This window comes from Myripristis murdjan, chromosome 17, assembly GCF_902150065.1.
Source record: "Myripristis murdjan chromosome 17, fMyrMur1.1, whole genome shotgun sequence".
NCBI classification, from domain to species: Eukaryota; Metazoa; Chordata; class Actinopteri; order Holocentriformes; family Holocentridae; genus Myripristis; species Myripristis murdjan.
In genome coordinates, this window is record NC_043996.1 from 24,461,318 (window position 1) to 24,484,722 (window position 23,405).

Here is a 23,405-nt window from a genome sequence, read left to right on the forward strand (position 1 = left end):
TGAACTGGTTCGATCACTGGAGGCCATTTTCAATTATAATTTCACTGAAGTGTCCGCAGGTTTCCATGGTTATCTGCTTCCAGCTTTGGTCGCCTAACGATGTGCCAATCATATTTTTATGCCTTATTTATTAATTGGGATGATTTTAGAGTAAAAAAAACAAACAGGAAAAATGCAAAAGCTGACACAGTCAAGTGGAAATAAAGGCAGGAGTCGAGTCTCGGGGACATTACTGGACGGGGTTAAAAATTAAAGTGATAGTTCCTAGATCCTTACAGATGCATAAACGTGGTGTTTGTTGGTGTGTGCAAGTGTGTAATACATCCACAAAGTCTGGCTCATTTACCAAAGTTGGATGTGAGAATAAGAGCTTCACCGGGAGAGTGCTGCTCCAAAATGAATCAAGCAGACAGAGACAGGAAAACATATCGATTCTGAGAGACGGCACAGAGCTTTTTTTTTTTTTTTTTTTTTTTTTTTTTGAAGGATGCACGACAGCACGTTTGTTTTGGTTTCACTTTCAAGGCTCTTTCCAGCAGCCTGGCTTTCAAATTGGCCGAGCTTTTTTACAGCAGGAAAGCAGACTTTACCGCAGACTTTTATTGCTGTGTGTATGAATTAGTGTGTGGTTGCGCTTTTGCGTGTAAGTGCGACTCAAAAAGTGATCGGTCAGTTCAAGGATCAGGTTGTGGGTGTATGGAAACAGATCAGATGGTGCATTCATGTGCTGTCAGAACTCCTAAAATGTGACTTTCCCACCAAAGTCCCACCTGAACGTCTCTCAACCCGGGGCACTGATGACTCATGGTGAAATTAATAGATTAAGCAATCCACGGAGGATTAATTGAGTATAATTTTGGCAATCAAGTAATCATTTTATTCATTTATGAAGTATAAACACCAACCATCTTCTGTTTGCAGCCTGTTTTTCTGTTTCATATCACTTGAACATAAACACTTTGGGATTTTAAATATCAAATATGAGCTATTGTTTTGACACTTTATAGACTAAATGATCAATTAACCAATTGAAAAAATAATCAACAGATTAATAAACAACAAAATAATCATCAGCTGCAGCCCTAGATGTCAAATAAACAGTGCTTCTAAATGATACATGAATTGGCCAGGCTGTGAAGAGGCGGCACACCTGAGAACAATATCACTTTTCAAATGACTGTGTCTGCGGCCCCAAACAAAATCTCGATATGAAATGAAACTATCTTGCACCTGTCGCCTGCTGGCCGGGTCTTGGGCTGTCAAAAGAAAACCAAACAGTACATTTTTATGCTTCATCACCTCCGTATTTTTTTTTTCACCCCCCCAAAAAAACAAAAAACAAATGAACATGTGCGAGTGGAGTGTTTGACTTCTCAACTTGGGGAGAAATACATCACGAGTGTGAGATGAGGTGAGTGTTTGCCAACTCAAGGTGGGCAGAAAGTAGAAATTGCTATTCTCCTGAGAAACACCCATTGTGCCCGAGGCAGGAGGCTCCATTTGTGGTCTGTGTACTTAGTCTGGTGGTCCAGGTTAATTTCCCACCCTGAATTCCCCTCAGTGACTCACTAACAAGCGTTCATATAAACAAAAGCACACCCACTGACGTCCAGCCCCCTGATGCGCGTGCAGCGCGGCGTTTGGCCGTCTGCAGGCTCTTTGGTGTAAACAAGGTGAGACTCAGACTGAGAGGGCTGATTGGCAGTAATGACATCTGGTTTCAAACTGTGTGCACGGCTTCCACCGCAAATACCATTAATTTGAAAACATTCAGAGCAGCAGATGGGCGGGTTCATCAGATTGTAAGTTGGCGATGGCACAAGCACCCTAAATGTGCCTCTAAATAGCCCTACGCTTCCTGGAACTCATTGTGTTATCCTATGTGGCAAACTCAATTATTTGTGCACGCAATTTCCACAAGTCTGATAGCGGCGCACATTCGGTCTACTGTGATATTGAGCTTGCATGGAAAAAAAAACACCACTGAAAAAATTGACTTACTGTCTGGAATTGGGCTGCTTCTGTAGTTTATGGAGTCATTTGTGGTATGGCGAGCTTTGCCGAGATTGATTTGTTAACCCAGGCGCGGCCAAATGGCGGAAAAACAACTCGACATCACTGATGCAAACTCAGACAGGAGGGCTGCGGAAAAATGTCATCTTGCGACGTTTTAATCTGCTGCCGGCTCTTCACCGTGTGCTGCTCTGATACCCGCTCTTAATGGCGGATGATTTAGACACCTGGCTATTAGCGGAGGGGTCAACATGCACTGCAGTTAGAGACTTACATAAGAGAATAGTGCGGAATAAAGTGAAGTGGAGCTCTATTAGTGTTAACTAAATGCAGTCAGTGTGGGCGAGCGCTGCCACTGACAGGGGTGCCAACGATGAGCCAGCTTGGCATGTGGGTACACCAACTGGTCTGATGACTCATAGATTGGAGAGAGAGAGAGAGAGAGAGAGAGAGAGAGAGGGAGAGAGAGAGCTCGGAAGCAGCAGGGAGTGTCCACCGACAAATGTTGGAACACATGCACGGCACACATTGCATGCACACGACGATGGCAGGAAATGTACATAAACACACACATACCCATTACAACTCACACCCACACACACGCACACACATACACATACGCATCAGTGACTGACTACTCTCATCTTATACACAGTAAACAGTTTGCAAAATATGTTGGCACGCCGTTATCGCGTGAAAACCTTGCAACTCCATTTTGGTTGATTGTTTGCACCTCAGCTGAAGCACGACCAATCTGTTTTTGTTTTTTTGTTTTGTTTTGTTTTTTTTCTCAGTTCACCCCAGTGTTCAGATTTTGGAGATACAGGGTTTTTCACCCGCCAGCGACGCCATGCAAATTCACACGTCCACAAACACAAACACGCTCTTACGCAAAACGTCCCGAAATAATCAACAGTGGCATTTAATGAGAGGAGCGGATGACGCCGTGAGCAGTCACACGAGGTGTGTCTGCATCCAAACTCCGACAACAAACCCTGCACATCAGCCTGGCGCGATGAGTCACCTGTTTGAACTAATCAAACAGGCGACGGCCGGCTCCTTCCGCTCTGTGCTTTCAAACCTCGGGGCTCTCAGGTCTTAGCTGTCAGTCTGTAGAAATTAGCCTGCAGTTTCTCTGGTGGGCTGACAAACACGCGTCATCATCCAGAACACGGCAGCCCGGCGAGGCAGACTGCACCACCCCCCACCACCACCACCACCTCTGATTTGTCCACTGCGTTTGATTTCCCCTGATGGAAACTTTTGACGGACTAAGTTTCTGTGTGGGTTTCAATCGCTGAAACCCGAGGAGGAACAAATGAGATAAAACATGCAGACGGAAAGAGAGATATTAAAGGAGAGTCCCCTGTTGGATACTCTGACAGCGTTAGATCTCGGCAATCTGTGATCCTCATTGTGTTCCGGCAGTTCGTTTCATAATGAGGTGATTTAGTCCAACTTTTTTGGTGCATTCACCTTCATCAACCTGCCTGCCTCACACACTCAGTTAGTGGGAGTTTTTCTAGTCTTGCAAAGCGAGAGTCGTACCCCTCACTCGAAACACAACATGTCTGTGGTTGCACTGCATTCTCGTCTATTTGGGCAAATCTCTACCTCCTCTACAACTGATGCCTTTCTGTTTTGTTGAATGCTGGTGCAAAATGGTGAGTCTATAAAGAAGCTCTCGCTCTTTGATTCTTGCTTCCCATTCATTGTCTATGTAAGCAGGGTGCAATGCATTCTGGTGGCAACACATCGTCAGATGGGGCGTGGCGTTGGTGTCTCCTCGTTCGCATAAAGATGAAGACTAGGCAACGTTATGCAAATTAGGGGCATCCAACGTGGCTCATCGCTTCTGGAAACTCCCGAGAAACTTTTAAACTAAACATTGCCAATGATGTCGTGATGCTTTCAGAAAACGGTTTTCATAATATACAAGAAAGTTTCCAAAAGAGCTGCCATGTTGGTCTGGCTTGAAATCCGCTGACGTGTTCGTCCAATCAGGTGCAGAACAATGGCTCCAAAAACTGCAGCCATTTCTGTTAGAATGAAGCTGATTGGCAACTTCGACAAACAGAAGTAAAATCGACAGACAGTTTACAGGACCAGTGATTTTACATGTTTAGTGTATTAACTACAAAATGGATATATTTCACTTATTTTCCCAAAGCAAGCATTCATATTTTAGGAGTAGTGTCCCATTTTTTCCTTTTCAAACTTTCTTCACGCCACTGTTCCATCACCGTAATAAAGTTGTCCTCATCAATCTCCCCAAAAGCAGCAGCACTGTTTTGATGACTTGAAAATAATTGGTCGGACAGAAATGGTCCCTCTACCGGAAAATAATCGTAGGGAAATGTTTGCTTTACACGGCCAAATATCAGGTCCAAAGCCATTTCCAGAGGAATGGAACTGATCTGGGATTTTGAAACCCCATTGACCGAAACATCAGCCAGTGAGAGAGAGAGAGAGAGAGAGAGAGAGAGAGAGAGAGAGAGAGAGAGAGAGAGAGAGAGAGAGACTCCTGGGAAATTTTTCAGTGAGAGTACACTGACTTTGGATGCAATGATCATGCAAAGGGAGAGTCAAGAACTGGATTATGCTTTGTGAGTCTGACAATTTAAAATGGATGTTTTCATTTCCTTTTTGCTGCCAATTGTGAAAGTCTCTGATCAGCTCTGGTTTAATAGAAATGACTAAAGTTTGTAGAGCCTCTGTTCTCTGTGAGGCATGCAAATTAAACTTTTCTTTTTTGGACCTTAAAGACATGAAGACAAAAAAATGTTTCCCAGATGACAAACCGTGTAGCCAAAACAACAGCTCTGCCCCTCCGTCTCCCCTTCAGCCTCCTCCAGTGGAGCAGCATGCGAACAAAATCCATCTCTATCTAATAGGCAAGGTCACAAATACAGCATGACAAGGTTTCGTCTTTTTTCCCCGCTTCACAGAAAAGTACATCACTGCGTGCTTCATGAAGCTGCACAGAAGCCAGCCTCATAAAATGCACTGGCTGCTGGGTTCAGTTTGCACTTTCCTCTTTCCCGAATGGCTCCAAACTGTCTTTGTATTGCATTAGTTTCTGTCTGAACTGACAAATGTCACAGAACAGAGAATCCCCGCCAGTCTCCATTCAGGTGTCCGAATGAATATTGACAATTAGGTGACATCAGTCAATACTCATCGATTTGTCTCTTTACAAGTTCACCGGCACATTTTGAATGGAGCCTCGGCGACATCCTGCAGGGGAGTGGCTGGTGCCTAACAAGACATCGGGCTGAGTGATCAGTCCCTTTGTGAGCAGAGCAGATGCAGGCCCTGTGCAAACACTGTGGGGAGCTCTGCAGACAGTCACATATCAGTATGGGCCGACGGCACCAGACAGGGGCGCTGACATTTCTGCAGCTTTTTAAATTGTGCTGAAACCCTAAATCTTTTAGGGCAGGAGAGCACTGTTGCACTCACTTCTATGGGTTGAATTTACATACAAATATGAATGAAGTAAAACTGCATTTCTCATCACTGCCAACATTGACGAGCTGGTGCCCGTGGTGACATCCCTGGTGCACAGCTGACCTCAAGTGACACGTTGCATTAACCATTACATTAAACACTGAGCATCACACATCACATTACACTGCACAGTTTGTACCAGAGTTGTATAATTCAAATCATCACATGCCAAATTACATCATCCGATAAGTCCAAGACTCCTTCAAGTTTTTCTCCTGTTTTTCTTTGCATTTGAAGATTAAAAGCAATTCAGTGTATTTTCAAAGCCGCATTTAATTTGGTTCACATTGTTGACCATAATACTGATGCAGTGCTGTCAGATGTGCAAAGCTAAATCACTGCTGCTGGCTGCGTAAAACGTGTTATACCAAGATGGGTTTTATTCGCCTTTAATTAAAAACTGGTGGTTCTGATAAGGGTTGGACCAGTTTGGGGGTATTTTTGGACTGAAGTTGCTTATAGCTGATCTTTTGTGTTGATATTCTGTATTTTCTGCACTTAAATCATCATGGGCCATCAGACAGAAGCCACTTTGATCATGCAGTTATTTTCAACAACTTGTACTCATCTGTAACTTTTACATTATTAAGACATTTTTAACTGTATTTGCACTTGAATTTGTCGCTCACTGGGAGGTCAGCAAACTAGCCCAGTCACACCTCAGCTTCTCTGTGCACGCTCAAAATGCATCCATTTCAGAGCTCTCATGTGCAGCGATATTTTTTTTAAATGCTCCTGTGTGTGTGCTTTGTTTCAAACGGATGAATAAAGTTGCGTTTTCAAAAAAATGTGTCTTGATGTGGACATGATCTGGATCAGTAACATGTCAGCTGGTGGATGCTTTACTCCAAACATTTCGGCGTGCGGTGCCACGTGCTATTAGAGTTGGTTAGGAGCCTCAGTTAAATTCCCTAAGCCTGACGCTATCAGTGGCAATGCAATCCACTGAGCGAGAGAGGAACACAGACCACATCAATATTTCAAATAAACTCCACAGGTGCACAAGGGTTAGAAAAACAAAACAAAAAAGCATGTGTCTCCTAATAAAAGTGATACTTCAGATATATAAAGTCCAGGTCCAGGCAGCTCTGTGAGTTTAACAGCTTCTGTCACTTGGAGAGCACAGGGAAGTTAAAAAAACACCAACGCATCCCAGCATTTGGTTTCCTCGGGCTCTTCTGCTCTTGTGCATTTCAAATGACAGTTATTAACGCCCGAGTGAAATCCTGTATGCCAGACGTTTGACAGGCTTGAGTCGGGTCATGAAGCCTTTTTATTTCCATCAGATTGTAAGGAGCTGGGATTCGGAGCAACAGGGTGGAGAAAATGACATCCAAGATGGTACGACACACAAAAAGACAGAAATATAACTGTGGATAGCGCTCCTCTGAAAAATGTGATACACAATTGTTTGTGTATCACTTCTCTGTGTTGATTTCTTTTTTTTCTTTTTTTTTTTTTTGGTCAATAAAACATCTAACCTCCTATGAAACGAGAACAAAAGCCGAGGTGTTTCTGATTCAATTTCACATGAAAATGATCATGGAAAGCAGTCAGAGGATGCAGCAAGCTCCAAGGATAAAACACTCGGTGCAGTCCTTCACATTCCTTATTCCTCAGCCCTCCCTTCACAGCCCTGATATGAAGCTATATGAAGTTTCAAGGAAGGATGCCAAAAGAAAGAGCGAGAGATTTACATAAAGAAGATCAGGAGCGTGTTGGCGGCTTTCGCTGCTTCGTTTCGTGCTGCGGCTGCTGGCAGAAGTGAGCGGCACTATCCTAAATCTAACAGAGGAGAGGTTGTGACCCGAAAATTGCTGAATGAAGGAATGAATGAATTGCCCTTCCCCATTCATTTCTCCACTGGGGCTGCAGAGTAGCCACCAGCAAGTCTCATATTCAGTCTTAAAATCTTATTTTTCTTAAAATAAGTACAAAAAAAATCAGCCAGTCGGATGAGATAATCTGACTTGTTTCCAGTGCTGTTTCACTTGTTTCATTTTTTTTTCAGTGAAGAAGTATAAACATGTTGGAGAAAGGCAGAATAAGGAAGATCAGCACACTGTTGTCGAGACTGTTGTCGAAAATGACACTTGATTCAAGAAAATTCGGGAAGCAAGTTGATTAGAACTGGAAAAAACTGGGACTCTGGCCAGTAAAACAGGATTTTAAGACTCAGTGTGAGGCTCTGAGAGCTCTGGAAACCATGTCTGGATTGGAAAAAAACCCCCAATAACAACACAGTAAAATAAAAGAACCTGTCAGAAAGCATCTCTCTTAAAACAGAAAGCCCCAAATGGAGTGGAAGGGAGGAAGGGAAGAGGCTGAGAGATTGGAGCTATTTTATTCTAGCCACCTGGAAGAGGGAAAATAATACAGAGGTCACTTCAGCGCCAGACTTGATGCTAGTCTGCGCTCGCTAATGCAGTGTAGAGCCAAGCCTCGATCCGAGTCGAGCATTACACAACGTCTCCGGCTCTCTAGACATGTGATCCGCTGATTCATCTGGCCTTTGAAATGGCTTTGCTCTCCGGCATTTCAGAAAAGGTAATTTGCAGATTTTCATTCACCCTTTTTTTTTTCAAATAGAAAGCAGGTGGAGAACGAAGAGAACAATTTGGATTTCATTCGGCAATGGCGGCGATGCGAAATTTGATTGCTATAATGGCCACAGGATAAGAGCAGCTATTGCAAAAGGGACGGTTAAGATTATTATTAGGTTACCGCTGATGACAATACCTGCACTGAGGCTTTTTATGAGGATGATTGTTGCAAGACAGACAGCATTTACATTTATGACATTTAGCTGGGAGTCTTATCCTCAGCCAACGACGATGAGTGAGCGGGTAATGAATTTAGTGTCTCCATTTTCAAGTCTGTGAAAGTTGTTTTTCATGCAATGTAGGAATGAAAGCAGAGATATTACCCTTTATATTTCTAACTGCGCTGTATGCCGATACAAGCAGGAAAAATGGGCAACCTGCAAAATGTTTGCACCAACAGTTTTTCCCCACTTACCCCTGGTGTAATCTATCCATCCAGATGTGATTTGGTAAGGTTTCCAGTCTGCTATGATCCTTCCTAACTTTGTTCTGGTTTTGCGAACAGTGAATGATTACAAGTGGGAAAAAAACAACAATGACACTGTGTCCATCCACTTGATACATCTCTCATGTTCATTTACATGTTTTCAACAGGAAATGGTTTCTAATGCAACTCTTTGCCCCTGAGACTGGGGATTATTACGGGTAAGAGCTGAGTTTTTCACGTTTAAGTTTTTAAAGGTTTGAACTCAAAGAAAACTGATCCAGCGCTGCGGTGCTGCTGTGAATGGAGACTGGGAGGATCCTGGAAGACTGGAAACTTCACACAGAAACCATCTGATGGATCGATTACACTAGGCATAAGTTTGAGTTTGAGTTTTGAGTTTATTAATCCCCATTAGCTTTTTCAGAGCATCAGCTATTCTTCCTGGGGTCTTTTCATTTTCATAAGTGACAATACAAACCAACTGTATACCACACATACTTAACACATAAAAAACAAGAACACATACACAAGGCACATACTTAATACATGCACATACACACAAAACATCCTAGACGAACACCAAACATAAAAAAAAGTTGGAAAACATTGGATATTTTTAAGGGAAATGTTCCTTTAAACTACAGACAAACACATTAAAAGTGGTCCACTGAATCATCAGCTCACCTCATCGTACTTGCAGGAAATATCGGCCAGACTGCTGGTTTCCCCCAGCAGACTGAGGTCCAGCTCACTGGGACCTGCAGACAGAAAAACCCAGAACAATCAGATGCAACACACTTGGATTGCCTGGAGCAAAGGGAGCAACAGATGCTGGCGATTCTCAACAAATGACCCATTTTTTTAAAGGAAACAGCACAAGTGTCATCCATGTTGAATTATAATTGGTGCCCATCTCTGCTGTGCACAGAGGCCCACTGAGATACTTGCGCCTTTTTGTGGCTTTGGGTCCCGGGGTTTTGGAGGCACAAATCTCTGTTTGTGTTCTAGATTTTAAAAGCCCCCTTCATGCAATATTCATGTTGACTTGTCTTCCAGTCAATTTGGTTAAGGGGCTTGGAGTGTACCACATTTCATCAGGCACTTATCATTTTAAGTTTGGATGAAATGCATTTCCCGTGCATTCAAAGGTTTAATTGTGCGTGAAATCTTTCAGAAGGAGGCAGTCACAGCTCGTTACAGTGGAAAACGTAATTAGGAGCGCGATCAAGTCTGCTCTTCATTGTGATCAAATGTGAGAAGAAAAAAAAAACACGCTGTTTTGTGTTCATGTATTGGCATCACTTTGGGAGCTGACTGTTGCTTCTACTGTTCGCTTTCAAAACTACATCACAACAGATGGATGATGTGTTTTGTATTCCTTACATTGTCCCCTTGTCTTGAACATTGGCTCATAATGCCAGTATGTGCTTATGTGAGTGAGTTATCAATAGGATGCACTACATTTTAGGAGTAAACAGTACTGTAAAAAAAAAAATGTAATGTGACATAATTTATGATTTTAGTGGGAATGGTTATTTTTTTCATCATCATTTCATTTTCACTGGAAAAAATGACTCAGATAATATAGATTATCAGTCCCCTTGATGAATCTTAATGTTCTTGGTCTCAGTGCCACTGCATTTAACAAATATCATCATACATCATCGTACACACAAAGTACATGCAACACTATGACGATAACGATAATCAAAATGATGATAATGTGATCTTTGCTGCGGTCTGCACCAAACAAAAATGTTTTCTTATGTCTGGAGAACACGATTTGAGGGCCAGTGCATTTCAGTTTTGTCACACATTTCACCTTTATTAAATAACTGCAGCATTATTTGGATATTGCATCTCGCCATATTAACTACTGCAAAAATATTTCGATTAATTGTTTATCCATATCACATTTCCACACCACCACCAGGACGTACTCCTGCACATCACTGTGTAGATCTTTTTCTTCAACTCTGCATGCTTTTGTTTGTCAAAGCTAAATAGACAGACAGATAGATAGACTGATTATCTATTTAGTTTTGAAAAACTAAAGCATGCAGAGTTGAAGAATAAACTTTGAGAAGGAAATAGATAATGCAGGCACAAAGTATTCAGAACAGCATTAAGTATTCAAAAGCCATTGTTCATTTCAGCACAGCCACCAGTCCATAAGAAACTGAACCAAAGTCCATTTCGAGCTGTGAGAAAGACGCGGCGGGAGAATGTGCACGGTTCTAACACGAGGCATCTTCGTCCTTCTCCTCAGCATAAATGGGTCGTGAGTAATACGCCCCCATGGCAGCGTCTGCCTGAGCAACATAGCTTCCTGATTAGAGAACTGGGTTAGAAACAGCTAGAACATGACTTCAAAAATTCATGTGAATACCCAAAATAAGGCAGCTGTGAATTCCACAGATGTTTTATGTTAAAAAGCTTCAGAATGCACATGACACACAGATGGAAGTGGGGCAAGAAAACAAAGCTGCCCTGCGTTTCCTCAGCGGTTCACCACTCCAATTTAGTAATGTGTCAAAGTGCATTTTGTCCTCAGGGTGGTGTGTGTGTGTGTGTCTGTCTGTGTGTGTGTGTGTGTGTGTGTGTGTGTGCAGTGGCGGAAGCTTCTCCGCATTTTTGCTTTCCTGCTGAGGCCATCGATGTCAGATGGCAGCGGCTGTGGCCGTCGGCTCCACTTCAGCCTGCAATTCAGGAAATGTGCTGTGATAATCAGGGCTGGAGGACGGACGAGCTCGGAGGAGAGTTTCCTCTCTCCTGGGAGAAAACGGCTCCAGAAAGAGCAGAGCGACTTTATCGCACTTTAATAACTCCGCCTCTCACAGCATGGTGTGAAAATCTACTTCTCTAGCCATTTAGTCGCACATTGAACCTGAAAATCTTGTTTTTCTTAAGAGAAATGAAAAAAAAATCTACTACATCCTACTAGTAGGATGAGATAATCCCACTTGTTTCCATTGGTAATCAACCTGTTTCTGGAATTTTCTTGAGTCAAGAGTCTTTTTCTTGATCCTGGTGGGCTGACCCGTCTTATTCTGCCTTTTTTTCCACTTATTTATACTTGTTTCCCTAAAAAAAATCTTGAAACAAGTGAAACTACATTGGAAACAAGTGGGATTATCTCATCCCAGAGGCAGATTTCATCACATTTTTAAGACTGAATAAGACTACATGAATTTTTAAGATGCCAATTAACTTTTTTTTTTTTTTTTTTTTGCAGTGCAGGTTTTGTAGGCAGCTTCTTGTAAATGCTGGCCTTGATGACGGCTCTCAGACTGTGAGTTATTTAATCCATTCTTGGAGGAGAAGCTTCAACAAAATCATTCTCATTGCAGCGCTAAACCCCAAATCCATCAAGGCAGATTCAAAAAGTGTGAAAAGGAGGCACACCCCAAACTGTCACGTCAAGGAGCCTTCATCCTCTGCCTCGCATGGAGGCTCTGTGCCGAAACACGTACGCATTTTCCTAACGTGATGTGAGACGATAAACAGGGGAAGCGTGACTGTTTCGTCCACCTTGATTTGACAGTTTGGGATGTTCCACCTTTTCACACTTCTTCTTTAATCACTGGCTCTCTGTATATCCCTCACCTGTTCCTTATGCCTTTCAATTTCAGTAGAACAAAGCAATTTCAAAACCTTCCCTGATGAATGAGCGAATATCGGTGAGGATGAAGTTAGATCAGAGCACTGATTTAAAGATAAGATTGCACATATGAGACCCAGCAGGCTGAGAGCTGCCAGCGTCTGATTCAGCGTTACACATCTCAGTGATTCCATTCAGGTTTTCCTTGCCTACGCCTCAGACTTGTGTGGTGCAAAAATCAAACCTTTTAGCAGTCTGTTTAAGTGGTGCTCCACTGAGGATTAACATTTTTTTTTTTTTTTTTTTGGTCTTGAAAGCCGCACCATGGGACAGCAATGAAACACCTGCTGTGATACTCCATTAAGGAAAATACATATGAAATAATGTCTTGTAAAGCCACACTGCTCTTTGAAAAAAAAAAAAAAAAATAAAATAAAGCTAATATTCAGCTGTAAAAGCGCAAGCTGACGTTACGTGATTAACTGTCACACATGAATGGATTTTTGATGATCTCTCAGTCGGTTATGCCCTGAATTATGCCTTCCTTTTACGTTTCCGCAAGACTAATCTATAATCTCAAGCACAAGGCAGTGAGGTTTTGCCTAACTGGTCATTTAGTGATGATCGACTTAAATTATGTAGATTCATTGGCTTTTAGCTGACAGTAATTGCCTCTGCTGTGCTTAACAAAGCCTATATGTCTGACAGTATTTCTCCAAGCCGGCTGAAATCATTCTGATATGAGATTCAAGCTGAGCCGTTTACATGGACGCCAAATAAAGTGATCTGGTAAGATGTGCGTTTACATGCCCCAAAGCATTTATTCAGAATATCACTTTTTTGACATGGTGGTTCTGCCTGCTGGGAAATGTCTAATTTGGGAATATAAATATAATTCAGATTAAGTCAAGCTCGCCAATGGTGCTCTCCCGTCAGGTCGTCTCTAAGACTGTAAAAATGAAACTTGGCTGGGTTGTTTTGACTTTTAGCCTCGTAAACAGGCGGCCTTCAAACTTTTCCAGCGGGGTTTTCATTTGGTCGACGGTTCCTTGGATTCCGGCTTTGTTTATCTTTTCAAGCATTTGTCTGAACAATTCATGCTTTCGAGCCTTTCGACCGTCCAGGCGTTCAACGGTCCTTTAAAGATTTACAACAGAAAGGTTGTTTCCGCCACAGAGCAGCTGTGTTTCGCCACCGCCGAGTTTCTGTCCCTCTCAGAAGCTCATCACGTCACCTGATGTTCCCCGGTGTGGGTCAAACATTCACAGAAAGAACTTATTTATGCCAACCAGAGAGAAACGATCAGATTTAGTGTTGTGTCAAAAGTTTACACCAGACCTTTCAACCCGATTGAAAACTCCTTCAGATCAGGCCAGTGTCTTTAGATTGAGGTGGTTACATGAGCCTTTTTTTTTTTTTTTTTTTAAATCCTGATTGGGCTATTATTCTGAATATAAGTGGGATATTAGGGTCCATGTAAACGCAGCTCATGATCTACTAACCTGTAAGTAGGAACATTAGGATTTTATATGCACTGTTAACAAACATGTGGCTGTTCTACTGCACGTTTTCAAAGGCAGAAACTAACAGGTATATTAAAACACAAAATCTGTGTCTCGAAATCAGGCGGATTGTCTTTGGTTGCTTTTTGACCAGTATGATGTTTATTTTTTTTTTTTTTTAAGACCAACTCTGCTTCTTCTTGTTCTTCCTCTCCTGCTTCTTTACTTTGCAAAAATAGAGTAAGAATCTCTGTCATGAAATGTGTGAATACAAAATGAACAAGGAGAATGCAAAATAAAAAAAGGTTTTAGGGCATACAGTGCTATCAAATGGAAGAATAACTTGGGAAGACATGAACCCACTGATATTCAATACTTTACAAAAAAAAAAAAAAAAAAAGGCAGACATAGTCCCACTACATTGGTAAACTGATAAATAGGAATAACCTCACTTTTGACTGCACAAAAAAGCAAAATTTGAATTTACTGAAACTTATTTTGAGGCAATACAACAGTGAAATGGCAGTTCTCTGCTGTGTAATGAGCAGTGCCGTGCTGTATTTTACTCTCTGTTATGATAAAAACTGCCGTCTGCCAAGAGACTAAAAGTAGCCCTTTTTGCAGTTATTGCTTTTATCACTGATATTTCTCCCTTTGCCTGGAAATGCTGATTTGCACTTGCTCTTCACCGACACACGGCTCTTTTGTTTAGTGCCGCGCTGAAGGTCATGAACATGGCACCGACTGTCTAAACAATTTATTAACAAGGATGTCTGCAGCAGGTAGCCTCTATCAAGCAAATGATTGGCCAAAGGATGCATTCTGACCTTGCTGATGCTGTAATTCTCATAAAGCATGGTGGCTGCTGCTTTACCGGTCGCTATGCCAACCTTTGTGGTAACCAGGGAGCTAATGCTGCAGGTGATGTTTTTAGCCTCCCCTCGGTTTGTACTGCATGTACACGATTACGTAGACAGCATTTCCATCAGCGCACACGGGTTGGGAAGTGTTTAAAAACGGCAATACCCTTGAGCATGAATGTTCTTTGGGGACACTAATGTATATCTAATGCAGCAGATGGTGTTCTTTAGAGAGGCTGTGGGCACGATGGCGGTCCAGTGTGATGTAATGAGCATGAGGCACTGCTGAGCGCTGTGATCAGCACCGGCATCCCCCGAGTCGAGAACTAGAAAAACTCATCAAAGATCTTCTGCAACTTGTTAAGTCTTAAAAATCGACTTCAATATCCTGCAGCACGCTCCACGCTGCTTTGCTGTGGAAGCTTTCTCCATGAATTTCCTTACCTTGGCGGTGCTTTGATAACATTACACATACACACACACAGGTGAACACACACACACACACACACACACACACACACACACACACACACACACACACACACTAGAGTGGGGATTGGGTCGCATATTTTTGTCCGAAGCTCGAGAATTCGCTTGTCCTCCATCGCTAGGTCTCATTTACCGCCGGAAATAGCCTTTGTGTTGCCTTCAGTGTCATCACGTAAACTCCAGCACTACATAGGAAGTTGCCCAGAACTCACAGTAGGTCCAGCATTTTTCACTGGAATAACACCAACGTGACCGAAATCAGACCCGAACATAGTTTCTAAATGTTTGTCCAAACCTGGCCGGTATCCACACTCTAATACACACACACACACACACACACACCAAAATGCTTACACAACATGCTTAACATCTCCATCTCTGCAACTATGGTTGGCACAAATGATTGTTAAAGGATGAGTAGGATTTCCAAACAATGTATAGACTCATACAAAAATAATCCCTCTCAATCACCACTTCTGAGACACCAGCAGTGTGTGTTGGTGTGTGTGTGTGTCTGTGTGTGTGTGTCTGCAGAGACCCTGCCCTCTGCCTGGATTTTCTTGTTTTGCTGAGCTCGAGACTCTTCTGGGCGTCGGCCTTTGGGCAGCGGGTGTGACGCTCCCAGCCAATCACAGCACACAGTGCAGATCAATAACACGACATTCAACTGGAAGCTACAAAAATTGCAGACATGGGAAACACCAAGCGGACAAAGCTCATTCGTTTCTTAGGATAGCGATGAAGTGTTTTACATTTTGGGTGGTCATTTCATTCTGTCGCCAAGGAGGAGGGGCCAACTTTGAATTCTGTGTTTACAGCCGACAACAGACAAATCAAATCCTACTCATTCTGCCTTTAACTTACTTGTCTGTTACATGCATTCATGGGCATTTCTTGGACCTCAGGATATTGGGGGCTGAGCCCACTGCCTTGTAGGGGGGTCCGGGGGTATTCTCTCCCGGAAAAAAATGATATTTTTATGCTTTCTCATGCATTTTGGCACCTTTTTTTTTACTTGCAAAAAAACTGCAACATGTACTTTAAAAACACCCATTTATTTTCAGAATTAACAATGAACAATATACAAATGTCTCTCCAAACTTCTGCTCTCTCTCAATCTCACTCTCCATCTCCTCCTCTCCATCTTCTGTGCTCTCTCTCTCTCTCTCTCTCTCTCTCTCAATCGTACGCGCTAGCTGTAATGATCTGCTTAAATGCAATAATTAAGCATTATAAAATGGGTGCTTCCCATGTGATTGGCTGAGCCGCGTTCCATGCCGTTGTAAAATCAGTGTAACCCACTGGAAGACCGCAGCACAAAATATCTCCGCGCCACTGTAAACGGACATAGCGTTGCCTAGCAACCAACTACTCTGCGCTCAACTTCCTCGTTAGGTTACATTTGTTTCAAGACTTTTGTAAACAAAATGTCAGACTTTGTGGTGAATTTTGATTTGCTGGGTGGCCTGAGCCTGGATGAGTGGTTTGAGGAGGTGCTTGGTGTCTGTTAAAAGACGCTGAATTCACCACCAGCAACAATGTTTTCGCCGGTGTGGTAAAGAAACTCCGCCGAGAAGGACGTGACAAATCTTCCCACCACCAAGCCATAACCGAGGCAGACTGCCAGAAGATGAAGCACTTTCAGGCACGAAGTTCAAACACACCTTGGGGGGCTTGTCTGTAAGGTCTGGTTTGACGTGCAGCTTCATATGGGACGCAGGGCGAACGAGGGCCACCGCGAATTAAAGCCCGACTCCTTCAGCATTCGCCACAACGAAAATGGCCGAAAATATGTCACCGTGTCTTTCAACGAATGCACGAAAAATCACAAAGATGCTGCCGAAAAAAACATAGAAAGCCTGCGGGGATTCATATATGAGCAGCCGGGTAACCCACTGTGTCCGGTGGCCTCCCTGGAGAAATAGCCTACCTCTCCCTGCTGCCTCCTGATCCACCTGCCTTTTATCTCCACCCAAAGCGGACACAGTGTGACAGCGCCGATGTATGGTAAATAAACAGTATAACTTTATTAATGTTGTTATTGTTACATCCGACGTTAGGCATACATCTGCGCAAAAACGCACCTGTCGCGAATGCCGCTTGAATAGCGCATGGTGATATTATATTCCTACTCCGTAATAAACCGCAGAGAGGAGGAAAAATTATCCGGGGCTAAAGAAAAAACATTCGGGGCTGGAGCCCCGGATGCCCAGGCCAGGCGACGCCACTGCATGCATTTCTTCTACATTGTCTTTCATACTGTCATGCTCTCCTTGTTTGACCAGTATAGTTGTTTCTTTTGTACATCTAAACATCATACATTTTCTCATTTTTTTTTTTTTTTGCATGCTAGTGTGGCTGTGTAATGTATCATGTATTAACACAAGCTGTCATTTGAACACAGTCATAAGTGAGTGTGGATTTTTTGAATCCCGACACTGTAATAGTTAAAACCTGTGGCTGCAGTCACATTTATTCATGTTCACCTGGGGTTCTTATTATCTTTCTGCATCCCGTCTCCCCGGAGTGCCTCCTGCTCTGTGGCGTTTTCAGCTTTCCTAGTATCAGAATGAAGATAAAATACCAACGGCAGTGGAGTCCCCACGTTTGCATTGCCTCCTGAGTGGAGTGTCATTACTTTGAAAACTTATCCATAAGGACTTTCTAGTTGAATAAGAGTTTTAATGATAAAATAATGCCTACATTACATTGAAGACCCTTATTTGTTGCAAATATGGCTCAAATCAAAACTACCAAAGGAATTTTATTTTTTCTTCTCCCCTTAGCTGTTTATCTTAAAATGTGTGATCACAAAGCCTCTCTGATTTGTCTCATTGTTTTGCTTTGCAAGACGAGTGTTCATCTCACCAGCAACAGGCTCTTTGGAGGGAAACAGCTTGTTGTCCAAAGTCATGCTGATGTCACAGAAGACCTCCTCTTCATCTCGGTCGGCATCCAGCTGCAAAGAGCAAACAAAACAAAAAAAAAACACACACAAAGAAAAAAAAAACATCATTCTATATTGAATTCACTGGAAGTCAAATAGTTTTCAACAGGATTGGATGGAATAGGATGTTTTTTTTTTTCTTTTTAGCAATTCCTGAATTTTTATTAGATAGAACACTGGACGGGACAGACAGAGGGAGTGTGTTTGTGAGTGTGTGTGTGTGGGTGTGAGTATTTATGTGTGTTTGTGTGAGTGTGTGTGTGAGTGTGTGAGTGCACTTTCCAGTAAAAAATAAGACAAATAACACTTGCATAACAATATTATGTTATGTAATGTTATTATGTTCATTATATTATGTTAAAGGTCATTATGAAGTTCAGCGTCTGTCTGGGGCGCGACAAAAAAGTTAGCTGACAATTAAAGCCACAATTAAAGGCAATAATCAACAAAGTGAAAATGGAAACAATATAATCACATCACTGGAACATAATAAGAATCTTTCTAAAAACTGTGTGTGGATAAATTTAATATAATTCAATATTTCTTTAATATAAGAGTGTGTACTTTTTGCTTTTTTGTCAGATGATGAACAAATTATTCTGTGAATGTGCTGCATGTGAAAAGCCTGTCAGTGTGTCTATTGGTCCTTGATACACACTGTTGCAAACTTTATCAGCAATCTGATTGGTCAGTGGTCGGGCTATTGACAGGTGTTGGTCCAGAGCAGGCCATGCAGCATTGGTTACCATGGTGATCTATCCAGGTTAAACGGGAGCCAGCATCATGATGCCGGAAAACCCGAGTTATCAAGGATCAATTAACTCACTAGTATTTCTTCTCAGGTCAAGTGCTGCTGTTTATGTGTCTTTAATGCTATGCTATGTATAACAAGCTGATGTGATTATTTTAGTTTTCTGTGTTTGTCTCAGTGTATAAATAATTTCCTGCATCACTGTTTGCCTTGCAGTCAGAACAGCTCAGCAGCTACAAGTGAGTCTGTGGGGAAAAGCACGGGGCCAGGTATGAGGCATTTCTTTACTAAACCTAAACCTAAGCCAAAAAGACAGGTGAGGTCCACCTGCTGTCAGCCCTGTTTAGGATGAGATCACATAGCACTGGCAAAGAGGGAAAAGATGTCTTTGCAGTTATAGGCACAGTAACACACACACACACACACACTCACTCCTCACCCAATCCCCTCCAGTCTGAGTGAGGATTTCGCCCTTAGGGAGGGGTTTAATATGCGATGAAGGTCATGTGCAAACCCAGCCTACGACATCACATTATACCCTTTATGGAATCGTTTATAACATCATTACTGGAACAGAAGTCTGGAGATGGGCGCTAAACACTGGGGTTATTATTTTGTATTCAGCACACACTGGAAACTTTGATAATAATACTCGATTAATTAGTTTCCCTTCTGTGTCAATTGGTCTCCTTCAAACTGCACACGGCCCCCACTGGACCATGAAAAATCTCTCTTTCTGAAGCAAGCAGAACTTGATTGGAGCAGACCTCCCCTCCTCCGGCCTCCTTTGGCCATCATGCTGGCCTCATCAGTGCCTCCCGAAGAACTCTCGCTGCCAGTGACAGCCAAATGAAAGGCAACGGTGCCCGCAGGCATGTAAAAATGGATAAAAATAAACTCAGAGCCAGTAATTGCTCTTATTCTTTCCCACTTTCCCTGTCCTCTCCTGCGTGATACCTGGCAGGGTTACTTGCTCAAAAGCGCAAGCCGGGGTTCGGGTGGAGTGGGAGTGGAGGGCAGACAGATGTAGGTTAAGGATAACCCACCACCAGCACTTCCTCTGGCTGTTACCACGGTAACAAGCTAAAAAAAGGGACCAGCGTCTGGTGTGCATGGCGCAGGAGTCCCCTGAGCCCCGGGGCCTTGCGAGTCTACCCGCAAAAGAGGAGCGGATGGGGTCAAAGTGCGGATTCCCCCTCGAGAGTGTCGCATCCAAAAACTCATCAGGCTGCTCAGACCCCCACCAAGTCTATTATTGGAGGAAGTCTCTTTACAAAACCAAGATATGCACCTGCTGTAACATAAATGCTGCATGTAATCCATTTACACAAAAGGCGACTGCCTCTGGCTGGCTCTTTAAGCAACTACATGTCTGAATCAATTAATGCTGCACTTCAAGTTCTTGAAAAGTGTGACTTGCAGACTGGAAAATAAGGCTTTCTAGCAGCTTTTTCAATGCATTACGACTAAGAAAGCATGCACCATTAATATTACAAATGAAAGCAAAAGGCCTCACAGCACACGTAACGCTCCACGTCGCCACATGCTCTTGGCCTTGTTATCAAAAGCACAGGCAAAAGAAAAGAGCTCATAACACCACCATCTATAATCTGGTAAATTATAATATAAATAAAGCCAGTAGTCCCATCCTGCAACTGGACGTTTGAGGTAGGGAAGGTGATAGGAAGTAGACAGGCTTTTTTCCCTAAATAACACATGCCTCTTTAGTCACGTCATTTCTATTCTTCACGGAGGGAGACATGCCTTTATTTCATCTTATATTGATTATCCTACATGGTGGCATTAGCTTCTAATTCACGAGTAATGAACAAATCCCATGTAACCCCGATCCTGGAGAACTAAACTGCACACTAGTGATGGGGTGAGATGTTTTTTGTTTTTTTTTTCGTATTTATCTGTGTGGCATCTAACACCATGTGGAGCGGATGCTAGGGCTGAGCTCGCGCAGGGAATACTTAATTAGATCGCTCCTTGTTCCTAGGGTGACAGTACGGCTTAAATTGAGACCACAACAAACAATTATTTCTCTCTCTGCTGCAATTTCCTGTAGTGCCTCTTTGTGGTGTTGTGTTTGCATGTGTGTGTGTGTCCAATCAGCTGCATCTTCCAACACAAGAAGAAGGCCGTAATTATTTTCATGCAGGAATATCCACATATCATGATTGAGACAAACTAAGATCCTTATGAATATTCCTCCAACAATGAATGGCCGTCAAATTTTGAGACATGAGTCTGGACTCAAAGGCTCAGCAGCAACACATCCAAGGTGACAAGAGCGGTTATGAATACAGAAAATGGACAAGTTAATTCAATGAAATGCTGAGAATGAATAGACTTGTAGGCATGTGTATTGACAATTGAGTCATTCCAAATCCACTTAAGCCATTTGAAGTCAGTGACTCGCTGCAATTGTTCTTTTTTCGAGATAGGCCCTCCCATACTGGACCTGACATTTCAAATAAATGGATTACTTTCACTCGGAGCCTTTTACTGAGAGAAAGCAATTAAGCCACAGAGCTTATTGCATTCATTAGTCAAGAAACCATTCAGAGTCCCTCCACTGGAAAATGATTTAAGAGCAGGGTATAATCCAATCAGAATCTAAAAACAGAGATTTAATGCCTGTTCAGATACGATCTTCGCCACACAGCATTTGCAAAATTTCCAAATCATTTTTAGATTTGGTTTTAGCCTTGCATAATAGTACCTCTGTGCAGGTGAGTTTTCAGTGACGGATAACAGCTACAGTGAAAAACCCGAAATATTGGCCCTAAATCATCATGAAAGATTATCATGTTTTTTTTTAAGAATATGAAACCATTGGGACCAAACAATATCCATCCACCACTGACTTGTACTCACTGCCAGTGTTCTTCAGCAGGAAATAGTTCCTCCCAAAGAACCGTTTTTTTGTTTGTTTTTTTTTTTTTCCAGAGGGCTGTGGATTATGTCGGGTATCTGTGAATCTTCACATATAAATTTTTGATGCTTTGAGCTCTACAAATGAATACCCATCCAGCCTCACTGTATTGGCAAAAAGGGAGACGGAAGATCCTAACAGACTTGAAACTACACCCGAAAAAAAAAAAAAAAAAAACTATCTGGATGGATATGCTCCACGAGAGGTAAGTGGGAAAATACCTTTTCTTTCTATTGTAGGTGAACTCTTCTTTTAAAATCTTAAAGCCTGGGAGCAGATTCTCTTTTGCTCAGATTATTTGTGATACTTCTTTCTTCAGTTTTTTTTTTTTTTTTTTTTTTTTTTTTGTTCTACATCCAACACACCATGGGCATTTCTGGCACTCCAGCGGCTTGGCGTGTCAGGGGCTTCTCCATGGCTGCAGGTGGGTGCTTTTGGAAATCCACCCTGGTGGCTCACAAAGTAAACAGCAGAGTAGAGGCTGGTAAAAAAAACTGACATTCCTTGTGGTGATGGGCTTGTTTGGCGATGGTAGATGTATTAATGATTAATACTGTCTCAGTATTAAGGTCGTAATGATTTATTGGTGCCAAAATGCAACTTTAATCAACATTCCCTGAGAGGCTTCTCCCATCTGCTGCTACGCACTACGACTTCTTCAGTATTTGAAGAAGACCTGGTTTGGATCATTTATGTGGCTGAGCATGCTGCCGTGTAGCTGTAGATACTGAACCTACAGATGAATTTAATGTATAATACAAACTTATTATAACCTAATAATGCATGAATCACATAACATGTCACAACTAATACAAAATGAACCCAAGCAGAGAATAAACAACAACAAAACTGTGACACTAATAGACCTGAGGGGAGGATTTAGCTAATATCCCACAATGCTGCTAAAATGGTTTTATCCTTTAATGAGCCACAGTGTAATCTGTCTCTGCTCCAGGATTTGCAGTCTGCAGCAGCACCTCACACTCTTAGTTAATTTATGAATTTCATGAGTCACAACCTAACATGTCGTCCATTTATGAATTCCTTGTACTGGTGAGAGACGTCTGACTGGATTGCCTGCCGCAAATAAATTAGTGTACAAACGTCCGACTGGACTGGCAGATATGGTTTTTGTTCCTGCATTTTTTTGTCACTTCTGCACCTTATATAAACAAATGTTGGCCCTTTTTTGCATCAGCTGGCCTGTCTTGGATTTCTTCCTTTTCTAACAGGAAGCGAGTTCTTTTTGCAGATAATTGTCACTGGGAAAAATCGTATTTTCAGTGCCTCAGACGTACTGTCACAGTTTTCGGTACGGTTTAGCTGCACTTCCTCAAAGTGGAGCTCACTTTACTTTACTTTAAATTCTGAAAGGAGCTTCACTGATTAAATGAGTTTCTTCAGTAAATGAGCTTCAGTGAGTTTTAGTGAAAGTTCAGTTAGGAAGACGATCATGTGTTTGCATGCGTAGGCTTTAGATACTGTATATTTCTCACTTGTTGTCCTGTCATTGGCTCTGTTCAGACTGCCCAAATCCGTTTTTGGGCCGTATCCAGATTGTATCCAGACTGATTTTAGAGAAACTGCACAGCGGAGAACCACATGAAATGCGATTTTTGCAAAACGGATCCAAACCACATTTGGAAGTGGTTTGAAAGCTATTTGAATTGGATTTCTACAGATGGGTCTCAGTCCAGATCAGGGGCGTCGTACTGGGGGGAAAAGCGGGACTGTTTACCCAGGGCCACAATGGGGGAGGGG

General features: G+C 42.4%; 1 protein-coding gene across 1 annotated transcript in view; it reads right to left on the bottom strand.

Annotated features, from left to right (window-relative positions):
- Positions 1-23,405, bottom strand: part of ak5 (adenylate kinase 5) — an 89,379-nt gene that overhangs the window by 32,494 nt on the left and 33,480 nt on the right. The window contains exons 7-8 of the mRNA XM_030075176.1: positions 17,874-17,964; positions 9,238-9,311 (exon numbers count right to left, since the gene is read on the bottom strand). Coding sequence (XP_029931036.1) covers positions 9,238-9,311; positions 17,874-17,964 — 165 coding nt within the window. The remainder of the gene's footprint in view (positions 1-9,237; positions 9,312-17,873; positions 17,965-23,405) is intronic.